This window comes from Budorcas taxicolor, chromosome 9, assembly GCF_023091745.1.
Source record: "Budorcas taxicolor isolate Tak-1 chromosome 9, Takin1.1, whole genome shotgun sequence".
Lineage (NCBI taxonomy): Eukaryota > Metazoa > Chordata > Mammalia > Artiodactyla > Bovidae > Budorcas > Budorcas taxicolor.
Genome location: NC_068918.1, coordinates 51,931,217 through 51,949,796, shown reverse-complemented (window position 1 = coordinate 51,949,796; position 18,580 = coordinate 51,931,217). Strand labels below are relative to the sequence as shown.

At 40.1% G+C, this 18,580-nt stretch overlaps 1 protein-coding gene across 1 annotated transcript in view; it reads right to left on the bottom strand.

Moving 5' to 3' along the window:
- The window catches only part of MDN1 (midasin AAA ATPase 1), a 145,667-nt gene that overhangs the window by 117,779 nt on the left and 9,308 nt on the right, over nt 1-18,580 (bottom strand). The window contains exons 3-9 of the mRNA XM_052645558.1: nt 10,740-10,964; nt 10,273-10,380; nt 10,001-10,193; nt 5,474-5,716; nt 5,107-5,238; nt 2,210-2,313; nt 643-757 (exon numbers count right to left, since the gene is read on the bottom strand). Of these exons, the coding sequence (XP_052501518.1) occupies nt 643-757; nt 2,210-2,313; nt 5,107-5,238; nt 5,474-5,716; nt 10,001-10,193; nt 10,273-10,380; nt 10,740-10,964 (1,120 nt within the window). The remainder of the gene's footprint in view (nt 1-642; nt 758-2,209; nt 2,314-5,106; nt 5,239-5,473; nt 5,717-10,000; nt 10,194-10,272; nt 10,381-10,739; nt 10,965-18,580) is intronic.

Sequence of the window (18,580 nt, the reverse complement as noted above, 5' to 3'; positions counted from 1 at the left end):
AACTTAGCAAAACTAAAAAGATCCTTTGAGGACAACTGCGGAAATTCTCATGTGGTCTGAGAATGAAGTGCTACTGAAGAATAATAATTCATTTTATTGGCTATAATATTGATATTGTGGTTACATATGGAAATGCCCTTAGAGATGCATCAAAGTATTTAAGGGTGAAATGCTGCGAGGTTTGCTTTCTAATATATTAGCAAATAAAAAGTACTAGATGAAGTTAATATAGTAAAATGTTAGCACATTAACTGTTAAATTTAGAGCGGTGAGTATTTTCATGACTCACTGGGCTATTTCTCTTCTCTGCATAGTCTGAAACTTTTAAAATAGGAATTCTCTGGCAGCTCAGTGGTAAAGAATCTGCCTGCCACATGGGTTTGATCCCTGCGTTGGGAAGATCCCTTGAAAAAGAAAATGGCAACCCACTCCATGATTCTTGCCTGGGAAATCCCATGGACCTAGAAGAGACTAGGGGCTACAGTCCATGGGGTTGCAAAAAGCTGAACACGACTTAGCAACTAAACAACAACAGAGCTGATTCACTTCTTTGTATAGTGGAAACTAACACAACACTGAAAACTTTAAATATAAATGAAAAGTAAAAAAGAAAAGCACTGATACTTTCAAATAATGACATACCTCATTTAGTTCTGCCTTATCCATATTATCCAGGTGAATTTTGGTCCAGTATTTGTCTAGCAGAGTAGCATGACTATTTAGTGGTCGATACCAATTTCCTCCACAGCTCAACAATCTGTATTACAAAATGAAAAGCAGAGTCACACAAAATTCCTAAGTTTTAATCTTGAATTATGCCCCTGGTTATCCCTTGCTATTCATTGTGTCACATCTGAATAAAACTCACAATTCCTTCTGGTGTCAAGACACTATTATGCTAGGCTTACAGGGAGGATGACAATGAAATGCTGCCACTGACTCGGCTTTGACTATTTTCCTGGGGAGAGTAATAGAGCTTTAACCAAGTTATTTTCAAATTACTGCAAACAGTCCTATTAGGCATTTTGATCTCAAAAACATGTTTCTTTTTATTAAGATGTATCTTCAGGAAAAAGAAAACAAACCAAGACCCATAGCACTAAAAATAAGTTCACTGCTTATTTACCAAAAGCTACAGTACCTAAAACTATTTAAAATACCCAGAAGACAAGGAATAGTTATTGAACACATATTCTGGGCAAGCCACAGGCTTACACTTAAGCCATTAATTCAATCCTCATAACAACTGCCCTGAGGGAACAGTGATCTTCTTTTCCTCTAACTGCAAGGAAGAACCATAAGGAAGAGAAAGAAAAATGTCTCTTGCTCACTCAACTATGACTACAAATGGCAAACCAAGAAATGAACTGAAGTTGGTGTGACATCCTTGTATGATGTCTCAGGACTTCCCAGGAAAGAACTTCACTATCACTGTGAATAAAAACAGGTTCTATTAAAACTATCAGGGTCTAGGAAGGTGCTCCTTGAAGACGGTTAGATCAGCTCTGCATTCCATCTGGGAGTGAATGTTCACAGAGGTACAGTACACACTAACATCATCACTAAACACAGTGTAGCATTTGTTTCCCTCTTGGGCATTTTAAGATCTGGGAGAAACTGTACAGGTAGTCAGGTAGTAGGAAATAAGCCACTGCCTTCACATTATTTTAAAATGTAGATAAGGACATAAACATAAGTTTCTTTAGATTTTATTCCTTTGTTGATGCTTATCTTCAACTTATTTATTTAAACTGCTTGATGTCTACAGGGCTTCATTTGCATCAGCGCCACCATCAAGGTTGGGCGCTCCACCATGTGACAGGTCTTTAGTGCAAAGTCATTTCACCTAAACTTTACAACTTACACCAAGCTGTAAAGCAGGCATTACTGGTTCCATCAGAATCAGCCAAGCAAGGTACATACAGATACAAAAAGTCAGTGTCAGGATTCAAATCCAGGGCTATCTGACAACTGTCATTTCTGATTATGTTTGAAAATATGAAAACAAGGTTTTGAAGACTGGTTTTATTTTCTAAATTAATTATCTCCATGAAAAACAGTCGGGAATGAGAAGGCTGGGCCTGTTCCAACTAACCTTGTTTAAACGCCCAGAGAACTCTATTCCTGGACTTGCGTGCTCAGCACTCTAGTATGTGGACTCATGAGCCAGAGGCTCCATCATGGAAACAAAAGGGTTAATACGACATACCTCCTGGTTGCAAAGAACTGAAATCCAGGAGCCACCTTCACACAGTCACCTCGGCCAGGAATCAAGAGCTCTCCATTCTCCAAGAGAGGGATCAGCACAGAAATCTAAATCACAAAATTCCAGGGACAAAGCTATAAAGACAGAAGTAGAAAAACAAAAACAAAACCAGCCCTCTAACCAAATGACAAACACATACTTAAAGGAAACGCTACTTCTCACAGCATAAACTGGGGTCAAAGCAGGTGGGAATACTGGAGTCAACTACACTCCAGCAAGAACAACTTACTTGTTCAACATTCACTGGGTGCCTACTATGGACCGGAATCAAGCAAGACACTGGAACTCCAGACACGACTGAGGCATTACAGCCTCGCGTCTGATGGGAGGTAGCTGGCAAACTACCACACAGCCTAACTGGTGTGACCCCAAGCGATGAACAAAACACCACGTGAAAACAGGCTGTCGATGAGTGTGGAGCAGATGAGAAGCAAGGCAGTGAAGCCACCCTAGAGGTAATGCCATTCGCCGAGTCTTAAAGTGGAACAGAAATTAGTCCGGTTTGGTGGGAAAGGAACGGCACAATCACTCTAGGCAAAAATATTAAAATGAATAAAAACATACATGCCTAAGAGTGTGGCCTGAGAAGAGTCTGTGATGGTTAGGGCAGAATGTGCACGTGAAGTAGTGAAAAAATATTAGGCTTACGAGACAGATGATAAAAGCTCTTTTGCGCTGAGCTAAGAAGTTTGAACTTTTTCATGAGAGTGGTTGAGAGGATTTTATTCAGGAGAAAAAAGCTTTACTTTACGTTTTAGAAAATGAACTATACAACAATATGGAAGATAAACTGAAAGGAAGCCAGCCTGGATGGAAAGAAGTGAAAAAACATATCAGTCAAGTAACAAACGCAAGATGGCAAGATAGATTAGACAGAGACAAAAACAAGAAGCCCTGTGCTAAGGCAGCAGGCCAGGGGGGAACAGAGTAAGAGATAAAAAGCACTCAGCAGCATCAGACTGAGTGAGTGGGAGACGAGAGGAAGGAGACAGCAAAGTTCTTTCTGGCTTGGCTATTACGTGTCAGGAAAGGTTGTTCTGGGAAAACAGCAGACAAGGTCCATTTTGAACATCCTAAAACCTGCACCCACTAAGGAATCTAAGCAGAGATTTTCTGAGAAAAGTATGGACTAGACATATGGATGTAGGGGATGGGAGTTTAAGGATGAAGTTTTGAAAAACAAAGTAAGAAGAACAAAGAGCCAAGAAAGAGGGTTCTAAAATATCAACATAATTTTATTAAGCATCATTAATTCATACATGGCTAGGAGTAGAAAGGGAAAGTAATAGAGGGGCAACTCCAAGGTAACAATGAAACTTGAAACAAAAGACAACAATCCTGAATGAGATCTATAAAAGCTACCTTGAAACAGTAATGGGTTCACTACTAGCTGAGTTCTGGAAATAACAAAATAATAATCAAGGGAAGGTGTATTTTTGAGTAAATACAACTTTACTATAATGGTAAGTTTAAACATAATCAACTGAATAAACATACCCTCTGGAATCAAATGTAGTAACAAAAGGGGAATGGAACACAAAACGGAACTCAAAGAATTTTCTGATGTACTAGACATGACCCAAGTGATGACAAGTAAGAACAAGTCAGAAAGCAACAGTTTAGTCTTGAATCTGGACTTGGTCATCAAAGCATGTACTTAGCAATGGGACAGGGACAGACACCTATGCTTCATCATGACCTGAATGGAAAATCCGTTCTGTTCATCTAACTTTTTTGGCTCATGTTCTATGATTCATAATCCTAATGACTTTTCAGGTATCCTGAGGTCTAAAAAAATTTGTCCAGGAGAGAGAGCACTAGAAACGGCTAAGACTCAACAAATACTTTTAAGTTGGCCTTGTAATTTATAATTCAGTTTCATTGTAAAGTCTCCTTGGTAGGAGTCATCCCCGGCTTATCAAGAAATCTAAGTCCCAGCCCTATAAAACTTAGCGTTAAAATCTTAGAACATAGTGGTAACACCAGGCCAATAACCCCATTACATCTTTACCTCAGACTCTGAAATATGCATGTGTCGTAAGACACACATATTTATAGCCACCCTTTCCCCTTCATATCTCCCTAAACCCAAAGACCTGCCCCACCTCTCCTCCTTCCTCCCTATCTCCTCTTTCAATCCAAAAGGGTAAAGTCCATATAGAGGTAGCTTTAAGGTTCACATTAAAGAAAACTAAAACCAATCTTGGGAAAGTCTGCCCACAGAAAGATTGTTTTCATTTTGCAATACATTTTAGGGTGGGAGTTGGGTGGTGGGGGGGGATGTCATAGTTCACAGAATACAGAAGACACAGGGACTGACTGCCTCCATTGCTAAATTTCATACACATAGAAAAGTGATCTTTTTAAAAAGTCGGAAATACACACCCAGTTTATTTTCCTTAATTGAACAAAGACAAGCAGGCACTTGTAACATCATCTTTTCCTTCCTGTGTCCTCAGCTCACTACTCTACAGATGCCACAGCTGGGGAATGGGCTTTAAAGTTCTCAATGTATCTGTATCATGCATAAGATGTTTCCCACCGAGCCTATTCTTAGCAAGGCTGTGATATGGATCACATTTTTAACTAAACGAGGAAAAAAATATACTGAGAAATTGATCACACATTCAACTATTAAAGGAAACAGGATAAGCAGAATTTTACCGATTTTCTATCAAACAAGAGATCAGCCTGGTAATCCAAGAACTCAAATAGATTAGGTGGATAATCAACATATCATCTCTAACGAAATAACCTGTGTTGTTTAAATAATGCCCCAGAATCACTATTAACACAATTTGAAGACAAGAAATTAGTGAGTTACTGTGGAGATGACGTACCACGTCCAAGGGGGCATAGTCAATATCCTCCAGAAGGATCCAGTGTCCCTTGGTGGCTGCCTGTGTCAAGGTCCCAGGCTGCCACACAAACTCCCCTGGGACATCTGTGCAGCGATACATTCCCAACAGCATCTGTAGAAAGAAGATGAAGTGCTTACTGAAACCACACACCTGAGGTGCCAGTGCCACACCCTAAGATTAGTTCCATTAAACTTCTACAGGGTTATAATGGGCACCTGAGGTTTTATAGCATGATCCCCTCCGTTAGGAGGAATATCAGTTAATTTCAGTTTCTTAGCAAAAACAATATTTTAAAGCAAATATTCAAAGCACGTTCACCCACCAAAATCTGCCATTTCTTAGTTACCTTACTGTCAGTCTGATCTCCAAGTTGGACTTTGAGAAGTTGAGGGGGCTTCCTTCTACCTGTCATTGCAGCTAAATGTTCAACTAATGAAGTTTTGCCACACCCAATTGGTCCTTCTAACAACACAGCCTTCTGAGAAGCCACTGCCATAGCCAGGGTCTGAAGATTTTTGCACACTGAGTCGACCAGCACGTAAGACCTAAAGGTCAGCTCCTGTTCACGAGAAGAACTCCTACTACTCGCCTAAGGAGACAAGTGAGAAATAAAAGGCACATCAAGAAGAGTCTTTCTACCAAAGGCACAGGTTAATTTCTACAACAACTGACTTTTACATAAACCTCTGCCAATAAATTAGTAGTACAGGATCTATAATAACAAGCATATATCAAAAGTAAGGATCAGGCTTTTTCCCTTTCCTGTCTCTCATCCTAGGGAGAGGGGTGGGAACTTACTAACAAATATAAGAAAACCTCTCCCAAACCAAAAAATGTGATACATAGTGAGTGGGAGCAAATCTCATCTATCATGACTGGATTTTCATTTTTCTTCCTCTCACCATATTCTAGGATTTCATGTCTAAGATCAAGAATGCACACAATACACTTATTAGACAATCATGGAAGTAAAGACACTAATTTTTTTCCAGGTACAATAAAGAATACCAGGGATTTAATTTTTTTTTAAATTTATTGAAGTATAGTTGATTAACAATGTTGTGTTAATTTAGCTATACAACAAAGTGATTCAACTACACATATATACATTCTTTTATACTCTTTTCCATTATGGTTAATCACAGAATACTGAATAAAGTTCCCAGTAATATATATCCACTATATAGCCTGCATAACAGAAATACACACACATACACTAAACTACGGGCATACCTCAAAGATTTTGCAGGTTGAATTCCAAACCACAGCAATAAAACAAATATAATAAACCAAGATACACAAAACTTTCAGTTTCCCAGTGCATATAAAAGTTATGTTTACACTAAACTCTGGTCCATTAAGTGTGCAATAGTTTTATGTCTAAAAAACAATGTATATACCTTCATTTAAAAAACATTTTATTGCTAAGAAAGCTAACCATCATCTGAGACTTCACTGAATTGAAATCTTTGCAACACTGGCAAAGATCATCAGTCACAGATCACCATAACAAATATAATAGTAATTCAGTTCAGTTCAGTCGCTCAGTCGTGTCTGACTCTTTGCGACCCCATGAATCACAGCACTCCAGGCCTCCCTGTCCATCACCAACTCCAGGAGTTCACTCAGACTCACGTCCATCGAGTCAGTGATGCTATCCAGCCATCTCATTCTCTGTCATCCCCTTCTCCTCCTGCCCCCAAATCCCTCCCAGCATCAGAGTCTTTTCCAATGAGTCAACTCTTTGCATGAGGTGGCCAAAGTACTGGAGTTTCAGCTTCAGCATCATTCCCTCCAAAGAAATCCCAGGGTTGATCTCCTTCAGAATGGACTGGCTGGATCTCCTTGCAGTCCAAGGGACTCTCAAGAGTCTTCTCCAACACCACAGTTCAAAAGCATCAATTCTTCGGCACTCAGCCTTCTTCACAATCCTTCTCTCGCATCCATACATGACCACTGGAAAAACCATAGCCTTGACTAGACGGACCTTTGTTGGCAAAGTAATGTCTCTGCTTTTAAATATGCTATCTAGGTTGGTCATAACTTTTCTTCCAAGGAGTAAGCGTCTTTTAATTTCATGGCTGCAGTCACCATCTGCAGTGATTCTAGAGCCCAAAAAAATACAGTCTGACACTGTTTCCACTGTTTCCCCATCTATTTGCTATGAAGTGATGGGACCAGATGCCATGATCTTAATTTTCTGAATGCTGAGCTTTAAGCCACCTTTTTTGCTCTCCTCTTTCACTTTCATCAAGAGGCTTTTGAGTTCCTCTTCACTTTCTGCCATAAGGGTGGTGTCATCTGCATATCTGAGGTTATTGATATTTCTCCCGGCAATCTTGATTCCAGCTTGTGCTTCTTCCAGCCCAGCGTTTCTCATGATGTACTCTGCATAGAAGTTAAATAAGCAGGGTGACAATATACAGTCTGGACGTACTCCTTTTCCTATTTGGAACCAGTTTGTTGTTCCGTGTCCAATTCTAACTGTTGCTTCATGACCTACACATAGGTTTCTCAAGAGGCAGGTCAGGTGGTCTGGTATGCCCATCTCTTTCAGAATTTTCCACAGTTTATTGTGATCCACACAGTCAAAGGCTTTGGCATAGTCAATAAAGCAGAAGTAGATGTTTTTCTGGAACTCTCTTGCTTTTTCCATAGTAAACAGTTTTAAATATTGCAAGAATTACCAAAATGTGACAGAGAAATACTAAGTGAGCAAATGCTGTTGGGAAAATGGCACCACGAGACTTATTCAAGCCACAACCCTTCAGTTTGTAAAAAACAAAACAAACAAAAAACCATGCAACATCCATGAGTGCAATAAAGCAAGGCATGCCTATTTAATTAAGGATATTTTTATATTACAACAATAATAATTATTATATATACTACATTACAATAAATTATAATTTAATTAATAATTAAGAAATAACATGGTATCTGGGAATTACTTCAAAATAATACGTGTGAGCAGTGTTCAGAATTATAAATGCAACATAACTGACCATGAATTTATAATTACTGAAGCTGAATGATTACATGTGAATTTATTATACTACTATTTCTACTCTGGAATATGTTTAACATTTTCCGTAACAAAAAGTAAAATAATAATCATAATCATAACGCACTCAATATGTTTAATGGGACGGGGGAGCCTGGTGGGCTGCCGTCCATGGGGTCGCACAGAGTCAGAAACGACTGAAGCGACCTAGCAGCAGCAGCAGCGAGATGAAAAGTTCTGGAGCTTGTTTGTGCAACAATGTAAATATACTCAACAATACTGAGGAGTACACTTAAAAATGTTAAAAGATGGTGAACATTACGTTCATTTTACCACAACTTTTAAAAAATTTAATAATAAGCTACCTACTGATACAGAAAAAAAGGATCTCTTGGAAGAGTGCAGTGATTATGAACTTTTAAGGAATGATAACTTCTCAAACAGCACTTGTCCCCTAGAGATATGTAAGGACAAAATGAGATTCAGGGCTGGAAGCTGCTAAACTTTTCGCAGAGCTGTTACTCTCAGCAGCTAGCAGGCTGGGCTGTAGCTCCAGGCTGCACTTCTGCCCCAGTGCTCTGCCACTGCCATCCACTATCAAGCCCATCCCAACCCAAATCCTTCCCTCTGTTAAAGTGCTAATGCTCCAAACCTAACCTGTATTGTTGTTGTTTGTTGTTCACTCAAGTCACGTCCTGACTCTGCGACTCCATGGACTGCAGCACACCAGGCTTCCCTGTCCTTCACTATCTCCTGGAGTTTGCTCAAACTCCTGTTCACTGAGTCAGTGATGCCATCCAACCATCTCATCCTCTGTCTACGTTAGGATCTGTCTACATTAGGAGAGTGATTAAAGATGGGTGGGGAAGTCTTCCTGACCACAGGGAAATACCAGGGGCTTTGGAAATACTGCTGTCTCAGTGCTGGCAACACATATATCCGGTTTATGAATTATCATGCAGCTGTACACTCAAGGGGTGCACTTTTTTCTAATCCTTTTCATTGTACTTCCCAGGTACAAACTGACAGTCAAGCAATGACCCAGAACTTGTTCCAGGGAGAAAACTAGGTAGATCTGATGAACTGACTAAAGACTGCTGGGGGAAAACAGAGTGGCCTTTGAGCCATTTTCTTAGAAAGGTCATTTACTATGGCAGGGGACAAGCTCACTGCAGATGCAGGCCTCCCACACCATAGGCAGAGAATACCGTGACAGAAAGAGGCTGCTGGCAATAATAGCCGGGCCAAGCCCTGTCTCTGCCAAAGGGCAGCCCAAGGGCCCTGGACAAGTTACTCTGTCTTGTGCTACGAAGCTTCATTAGTGTCTGACTCTTTGCCACCCTATGGACCACAGCCCACCAGGTTCCTCTGTCCATGGGAATTCTCAAAGCAAGAAAACTGGAGTGGGTTGCCATACCCTTCTCCAGGCGATCTTCCCCACCCAAGGATCAAACCCACATGTCTTAAGTCTCATGCATTGGCAGGTGGGTTCTTTACCACTAGCGCCACCTGAGAAGCCCCATTCTGCCTTAGTTTTATATAAATATGGCATCACGGTGTCCAACTTCAAACAGCTGCTGAAGCAAGTAAACAAACAAGTCATATATGGAGGAGTTTTGCTCAAGTTAAGAGCCTGATGCACAGGCATCATCATGATTTCTAATTCCACACTAAACAGGGACAATGGGACTATCAGAGAGGAGGGTCCTGGGTGAATTCTCTACTCTCTCCCTGAACACTTCTCTAAGTGGAACAGTAATTTGGCAAGCTCAATTTTGCTCACACATAAAACACAAAGTGCAGCCAAGGAAAAATACACACTCGGTGTTTAGCTGGAAGAGGGCAAACCTACCACTGATGTCAACGTACCTGCTCTTCAGGGGCTGGTGGTTGCCCAGGCAACACCACACCACAGACAGCAGTGACCCTGGAGGAGAGGTCTGCCGAAACAAGGTGTCCTGTGGAGTACTGCAGCTCCTTGTCCTTCCGCCAAAGGGGTGTGTCTGGATTGGCCAACACCAAGGCCTTCTCCAAGTCCTGCAGCTGGGCCTCCTCAAGTAACCTGAGGGAATTAGGAGCTCATCAACGGCTCTAACGCCCAGTAAAGCCACGCAGACATCTCTAGGAATGCTCTTGCTTACCTTAATCTGAAATGGATCAGTTCTTCACTATTAAAAATCTTCTTAAGGAATGATAACTTGTGCTCTTCATTCATACAGGTGACTAAAGCAAGACAATTGGCTGTGTACCTGGAGAAAACCAAAGTATATAAACTCAGGATCTGCAGTGGAGTCTAAAGAATAAAGAAAATTTACTAGCCAACTGAACACCCAAACAGGAAATCTTATGGAATTTAACACAGGGAAAGGTAGAAATCACAAATCGAGCACAGTGAATTCACTTGATGGAACATAAGAATAATGGAATTCCACTCATATTATCTGATTTCCCTCTGAAATGACACATGAAAGGGAGCAAAAACCCCAAAGGCACCAAAACAAAAACAACATATTTTAAATGGTTTCCTTTTCCTCTTCATGCACACAACTCCCGGGTCCTGCAACTGTCCCCATACTAGAAGAACAGGAACAGCCCACCAGCTACGTACCAGCGGACCAAGGTGTCATGGCTCCTGAGGAGTGGGACGCACACACTCCAGTCCCAGAGGTCCCGGAACACAGACTGCTCTTGCTGCAGAAACTTGTAAGCTGCCTCCATTAGGTCCCGAAGTTTCATCCGCCTGCGCCCATACCGGACTGGATTTGCATCTGAACTCTCTAGGAAGAGCCTCTGAAAGACTGGAGACGTATCCTTGAAATACCTCAGGGCAAACCTTCAGAAAGAAAAAGAGTTTTTAATTGGTTGGTAAGAATATTATAGCATATATATATATATCCATTTTTTAATGGAATAAAACGACAGAGTGTAACGGTAACTCTCAAGAGTTTACAAGCCAAAAAGAGATGAATGCTTAAAGCCACCTAGTTCTAAAGATTGTATTCTGCTTGAGTTCAGGAACCAGAATTGCAGCATGAGATATCTAACAGGAAACAAAAACCACAAGAACTTATCACAAGTGTTTACTACTGAAACTACACTCATTTTTCAACAAGTATTTATTGACTTCTCACTATGAGTCAGGCACTGTTTCAGACACCGTGTAAGTCCTGGAGGTACAAAACCAAGCAGATACCTCCCCTGAGGGAGCTTGCTATCTAGGAAGGAAGGGAGTCACAGAAACAAAGTGAAGCATGAAGAACATGAATTCAACGGAACCTGAGAAAGTCAAAAAGAGATGCTTTGGTTGCATCTTAAAAGATGAAGAGGAGATCTTCATGCAACACAAAGGTAGTAAGACATACAAAAGCTACAAGACATACAGAAAATAATGACGGCAATAATAAGTCCTTCTATATAAGTAATTACTTTTAATGTAACTAGTTTACTCCCAATCAAAAGACACAGATTGAATGGATTAAAAAAAAAAAAAACCAGCATCAGACAATATGCTACGTACAAGAAACCCACTCTGGATCTAAGGCAACACATAGGCTGAAAGTGAGGAGATGAAGGAAAAAAAAAATCTATGCAAATGGTAACCCAAAGGGAGCAGGAATGACTATATTGATATCAGTCAAACAGGCTTTAAATATATGGAATAATAAGAAAGAAAATCAATAAGGAAACAGAGAACTTGAACAACACTACAGAGCAAAGGGATCTCACAGGCAGGTACAGAATACTGTACCCAACAACAGAAGAATATATATTCTTCTCACATGCACATGGAACATTCTCCAGAATAGAGCACATGTAAGGACACAAAACAACTCTCAAAAGACTTTAAATTACTGAAATGACACACAATACCTTTTCTATAATTATACAAATTACAATGGAATGAAACTAGAAAGCGACAGCAGAAAGAAAACTGGAAAAACTCAAATACATGGAAATTAAACAACACACTCTTAAACAACTGATGGATCAAATAAGTTACAAGGAAAATTAGAGAGGATCTTGAAACAAATGAAAAGAAAAATACAACACACCAAAACCTATGGGATACAACGAAAGCAATGCTGAGAGCAAAGTTTATAGCTACAAACATGTATACTTAAAAAGACCTCAAGCTAACAACCTAACTTTATACCTCAAATAACTAAAAAAATAAATAAATAAAGAACAAACCCAAAGCTAACAAAAGAAAGGAAGTAATAAAGACTAAAATTAGAGACAGAAACTAGAAAAGCAACAGGGAGAAATAATTAACAAAACTAACAATTGGTTTTTGAACAGATCAAGAAAAGTGATAAACTCTGAAGTTAACTAAGAAAAAAATAAAAGATTCAAAAAACAACAATCAGGGGACTTCTCTGGAGGTCCAGTGGTTAAGACTCCATGCTCCCAATGCAGGGGGCATAGGTTCCATCCTTGGTTGGGGAACTAAGATCTCACAAACAAAAAAAACTCACACACAAAAAAACAGCAGTCAGAAATGAAAGAGGGGACATTATGGATGCCACAAAAATAAAACAGGTTACAAGGAATACTGTGAGGGAATTTCCTGCAGATTGGACTCTGCGCTTCCACAGCAGGGGGCATGGGTTTCATCACTGGTCAGGGAACTAAGATCCTGCATCCCACGCTGTATGGCCAGAAAATAAAGATTCAGTTGTGGCTGGGAAGGGAGCCATGGCAGGAGTGTGTGAAGGGGCAGTGGTGTTGGGGGGGCCTGCAGGGGAGGGGGAAGGTGGGCTGCTGTCAGCAGCACATGTGGAACCAACAAGCAGCAGCAAACAAGTAGGCAGATAAGCAGTAGCCAAGGCATGAACCTGATCCACGAGGCCTCTGAGGATAAGGGGACGTGAGCAGAGTGGACTGGCAACGGCCATGAGCCTGTGCAGCAAGCGAGGAAGAGACTGGTCCACTGGAAGCATGCAAAAAGAGGCCTGGTTGACATTCCCTGCTGAACTTAGTTGACTACAGTACCCTTTTCTCTAGAGACCCTTAATTTTTAGAGAATGCTCTAAAATTCTGATCTAACCAATGATGGATGGACCAATAAAGCACACTTAGCCAGAGAATAACAAAATCAGATTCTTCCCTAGAGAAAATTCGAGAATATGGAGAATGATCTCTTTCCAAGGATAAGACTAAGAGTCGTAAGGTCTAAAATGCAACAAGGAACACCATTCCTGTTAAATATCCAACCTTAGATGAGTCACTTACTTGGGCAACTCATCACACTCTATCATGCATCAAGAGGGAAGACCTGCAGTTCAGTTCTGGCCCTGACATTTAGAACAACTAAGTTCACTCAGCTAACCCCTCTGAAGATCTGAAATGGAACTAACAGAGCCTGAATAGGTCACAGTACAAAGATCAAAAGGATAATGCTTACCTACTTACTTTAACATCCTTAAAGCCTATATAAACATACGTTATTACTAAAATACCACCATTCAGTTCCAAAATCCACACTCCTAATTCCCACAGCAGATCCAAAAATTTTCATGCTCAAGGATGTTAATGTCTTATTATACATCAAAAATTCAGAAAACAACCTATTTGCCCAACAAAGGGATAAGAAGTGATAAAATACTACACAACTTTTTAAACAGTTTTGTTTACTGAGGCAAAGATAGCCATATGTGACTAAATTTAAAAACAAGATTCAGGTTAAAAATTATAGTATGTATTTTTATTAGAATTAGTATGTAACCAAATGTTTTTTAGTTATATTAAAATTGTATTTTAAAAATATGTGCACAAATGTTCTAAAATTTGCTGTGGTAATGGTTGCATCTATCTGCAAATATATAAAAACCCAATGAATTGTACACTTTTGTGGTATATAAACTACATCTCAATTAAGCAATTTTTAAAATATATGCATACAAAAATCGACGTGCACACTCTCAGATGGGTGTAACTATAAGAAAAAGAAAGGGATTTGGGAGAAAAAATACCAAATTATCTCTGAAGAGAATTTCAGGGTGGAGAGGACCTTATCCATGGGGGATGTCATCCAAGGCCCCTGGTGGATATCTGTAACCACGGATAGTACTGAACTCTGTACACACTGTTTTTTCCTATACATACATACTTATGATAAAGTTTAATTGTTTTTTACAATTTTATATTGAGTGTTACTTGAATATAGTGCTTCTGTAATCAAAAGATCATATTCTCTTTCTCAGAAGAATGCTACCAGAATTCTCAGAGGAAGAAAGGAAATTTAAAATGAAGTATGTGTTGCCTTTCCAGCACTCCTGAACACAGTTTTGAAGCAGAGGTGTAGAAAAGCGTAACTACTTTTGGTTCCTCCTTCAGTTCTACGCACGCCTGATTTCAGCATGACTGTCCATATGTAGACAGCACTGTACACATGAAGCATGCTCTCCCACAGCATTCTATCTGCTACTGTTCACAAAAGACCATTACTAGGCCCACCCATACTGCTCTTTCCAATCAAAGACAGAGCACTGATGTGGAGTCACATGTGCAGGACAAACTGACAGCAAATGAGAAACTGAAGCCAAGAAATTAACCTAGTGCAACCCAAATCAACTTGGGTGATTATAGTAATCCCCTTTATCCATGGGGGATGTGATCTAAGACCCCTGGTGGATATCTGTAACCATGGATAGTACTGAACTCCGTACACACTATTTTTTCCTATACACACATACTTATGATAAAGTTTAATTTATAAATCAGCCATAGGATATCCAAATTGTCAGTATCACTACTCTCCTGCTTTGGGGCCATTATTAAGTAAAATAAAGGTTACTTGAACACAAGCACTTCAACACCACAGCCCAGGTGGCTACTAAGTGACAAGTGGGTAGGAAGCAAAAAAAAGCATGGATATGCTAGAGAAAGAGATGCTTCATGCTTTAGGCAAGACACTACAAGATTCCATCACACTACTCAGAACAGCATGCAACTTGCAACCTATGAACTGTCTCTGGAATTTTTCACTTAATTTTTTTGGATATGGTTGACTTCAGGCAACTGAAACCATGGGAAATGAAATCACTGATAATGAAACCATAGATAAAGGAGGAATGCTATATTCTTTTCCTCCTGGGAATATAAATATAATCATTAGCTCTAACATGCTGTTCAGATCAAGTTCTGTATAAATCAGTCAACAAATACATGAATGAGGATGAGTGGGCAACACCACAAAGTAGGAAAAAAGAGCGTGGTCTCTGGAGGCAGCTAAACCTAGGACTGAATTCCAGCTCTGCCACTTTCTAGTAAGGGGACTTAGGGCAAGTTATTTACGAGTGGTTGTTCTTCATCACTAACGAAAGACAGCTTTCACAAGATTTGCAAGCCATGGCTGAAAGGACGATGTGTTAAAAGGCTTGCAAGAACCAGGGAGTGGGGAGAAACAAGAAAGGGAGGGAGCAAACTAAAACAAAAAGCAAAGGACTAAAAGATGCAAAATATGAGTAAGGTACAATCAGAACTTAAAAATAAGGTTACACTCCTGAGAGAACACTAAAGGGGAAAAAAATATCAACACATAATGTGTACATTGGGGGCTTCCCTGGTGGCTCAGCGGTAAAGAATACACCTGTCAATGCAGGACACACAGGTTTGATTTCTGAATCAGAAAGATCTCCTGGAGAAGGAAATGGTAACCCCCTCCAGTATTCTATCGGGGAAAATCCTATGGAAAGAGGAGCCTGGGGTCACAAAAGAGTCAAACACAATTAAGTGACTAAACAACAACAATGTAGTACCTTAACCATCTGAAACCATTTACAAAGTTACAGCTGAAGAAATCTGGGAACACAGAACCAAGTTAGGAACAGGACTAAAAAAGATTTTCTAAACTTAGAACTTTGAAACCAAAACTAGTATATCAGAATAGAGAAAGCATCAACAGACCAAGAGTGTTCTCAGAGTCCTGACAAAGAATCTGCCAAAGAGTAAAACATGCACTGAAGGACTGATGATACAGAAACGGTAATGAATAACAACAACAAAATGGTAATTATGTGAGGTAATGGCTGTATTAACTGTTACTGTAGTAAATATCTTGCAATATGTATCGCAAATCTCCACAGTGTACACCTTCAACTTACACAAAAATGTTTTATGTCAATTATATCTCAGTAAAGCTGAGGGGGAGGAGGGACCAGTAATGCATAAGCAAGGGAATAAAAAGAAAGACCTTGTTACTACTGAGATACCTGATGGAAACTCCAAATAGGTAGGCACTCTGGCCTCAGAAAGAGGTGTGAACTGGAAAATGAATGTCATTACAATAAGAGGAAGCCTGACTGGGTTCCTCCCCTCCGGTCTCTCTCATAGATTTTCACCCCCATCCCATCTCTCATCTCTTCATTCTTCCCTCCTTACTCTTCCTCCACAATTTGACAGTAGGAAACGCTATTTCCAAGAGGATAACACACTCATTTTTCTTAATTTAATGACTTCTTGCTCCCCTTAAGTATTTGGCTCACACCTCTATTAACATATTGCATCCTGCTGTTTTCAAGTACAGAAACTCATAATGTGTGACTTGCTCACTCCCACCACGTGACCCAGAGCTCAAAGGGAGGACTCCTATATTTATCTACTGAATGAATGACTGCATCCTATCTAGATATATTAGGTATAATCCTAATACATTAGGTAATTTCCTCCAGAGGAAATTTAGAGCACAAGTGAAACTAATCAGCTACATTTTTTAAAACTAAAAATCAAAACCCCATTCCACATCATGACCTATAGTTCACTGCATGTCCTTCCTGACTCATCATTCACACACATTTACACATGGTGCTTTTGTTTTTCTTTTTTTGCTTATCTTTAAGTTACTCTGTGGTGTTGGAGAAGACTCTTGAGAGTCCCTTGGACTGCAAGGAGATCCAACCAGTCCATTCTGAAGGAGATCAGCCCTGGGATTTCTTTGGAAGGAATGATGCTGAAGCTAAAATTCCAGTACTTTGGCCACCTCATGTGAAGAGCTGACTCATTGGAAAAGACTGATGCTGGGAGGCATTTGGGGGCAGGAGGAGAAGGGGACGACAGAGGATGGGATGGCTGGATGGCATCACTGACTCGATGGACATGAGTAACTCCGGGGGTTGGTGATGGACAGGGAGGCCTGGCGTGCTGTGATTCACAGGGTCGCAAAGAGTTGGACATGACTGAGCGACTGAACTGAACTGAAGTTACTCTAACACAGGCACGTTATATAATTTTTGGAACAAGGTGGGAGCATAAATAAAACCTATTGCCTTGGCAAAATGAAAAGAAAAAGTAGTGGTGCCTCACATTCATTTAATAAGAACATAAAATTGAAGCTGATGGGAAACCAGATGTAGCTACTCTATCATTTTAGTGATTCTCAAACACAATCTGAAAACACTCTACCACTAAGGCTTAAGAGAAGTGGGAGTTCAGTTACTCACAGGTCAATCCTACCAGGTAAGCAGAGAACAGTCAGCACATCTTGTGAAACAGTACCACAGTCAAGTACACCTAAGTGATGAAAGCAGCCAGTGAGGCCACAATCTGGATCCTCAATCAACCCAGAGAACAGGTTCCTGACACCACGTATGATGGTGACCTGCTCTGTATGTTTTAGTTTCCTCAAACAACTAGGCCCATTTCTTCCTCCTCTTTTAGAAAAGCTCACACAAATTACGGTTCCCTAAAATTTTCATTTCTTATTCCCTCATCAAAGGATCAGACTAGAGATTATACTTGCAGGAAAGCCATACTTGCAAGAAACGTATTATGTTGATGCAGACTAATAAGAAGGGATGCTCTACTGAGTGAAGTCAGATATGAGAAAAACAATGTCACGTGATATTGCTTATATGTAGAATCTAAAAAAAAAAAATGGTACTAACGAACCTATTTATAAAACAGAATTTCAATCACAGATATAGAGAACAAACTTACGATTACCAAGGGGGAAAGGAGGTTGAGGGGGATAAATTGGGAGACTGATATTGACGTATATATAATACTATATATAAAACAGATAATAAAAACGTACTTTACAGCACAGGGAAGTCTTTGATATTCTGTAATGATCTATATGGGAATGGAGTCCGGAAGAGAATGGATATGTGCATGTATATGGCTGATTCGGGCTTCCCTTGTGACTCAGCTGATAAAGAACCTGCCTGCAACATGGGAGACCTGGGTTAGGAAGATTCCCTGGAGAAGGGAATGGCTACCCACTCCAATGTTCTGGCCTGGAAAATCCCAAGGACTATCCATGGAATTGCAAAGAATGGGACACAACTGAGTGACTTTCACTCACACTCACTTAGCTGCCTCTTGTGACTATTCCACACAAACCTATCAATTTGAGAGAACCAGGTGCAGTGGCACGTGTCTATAGAACCAGCTAGTTGGAAGCTGAAGAAGGAAGATGGCTCGAGTGAGGAGTTCTGGGCTATGAGACGC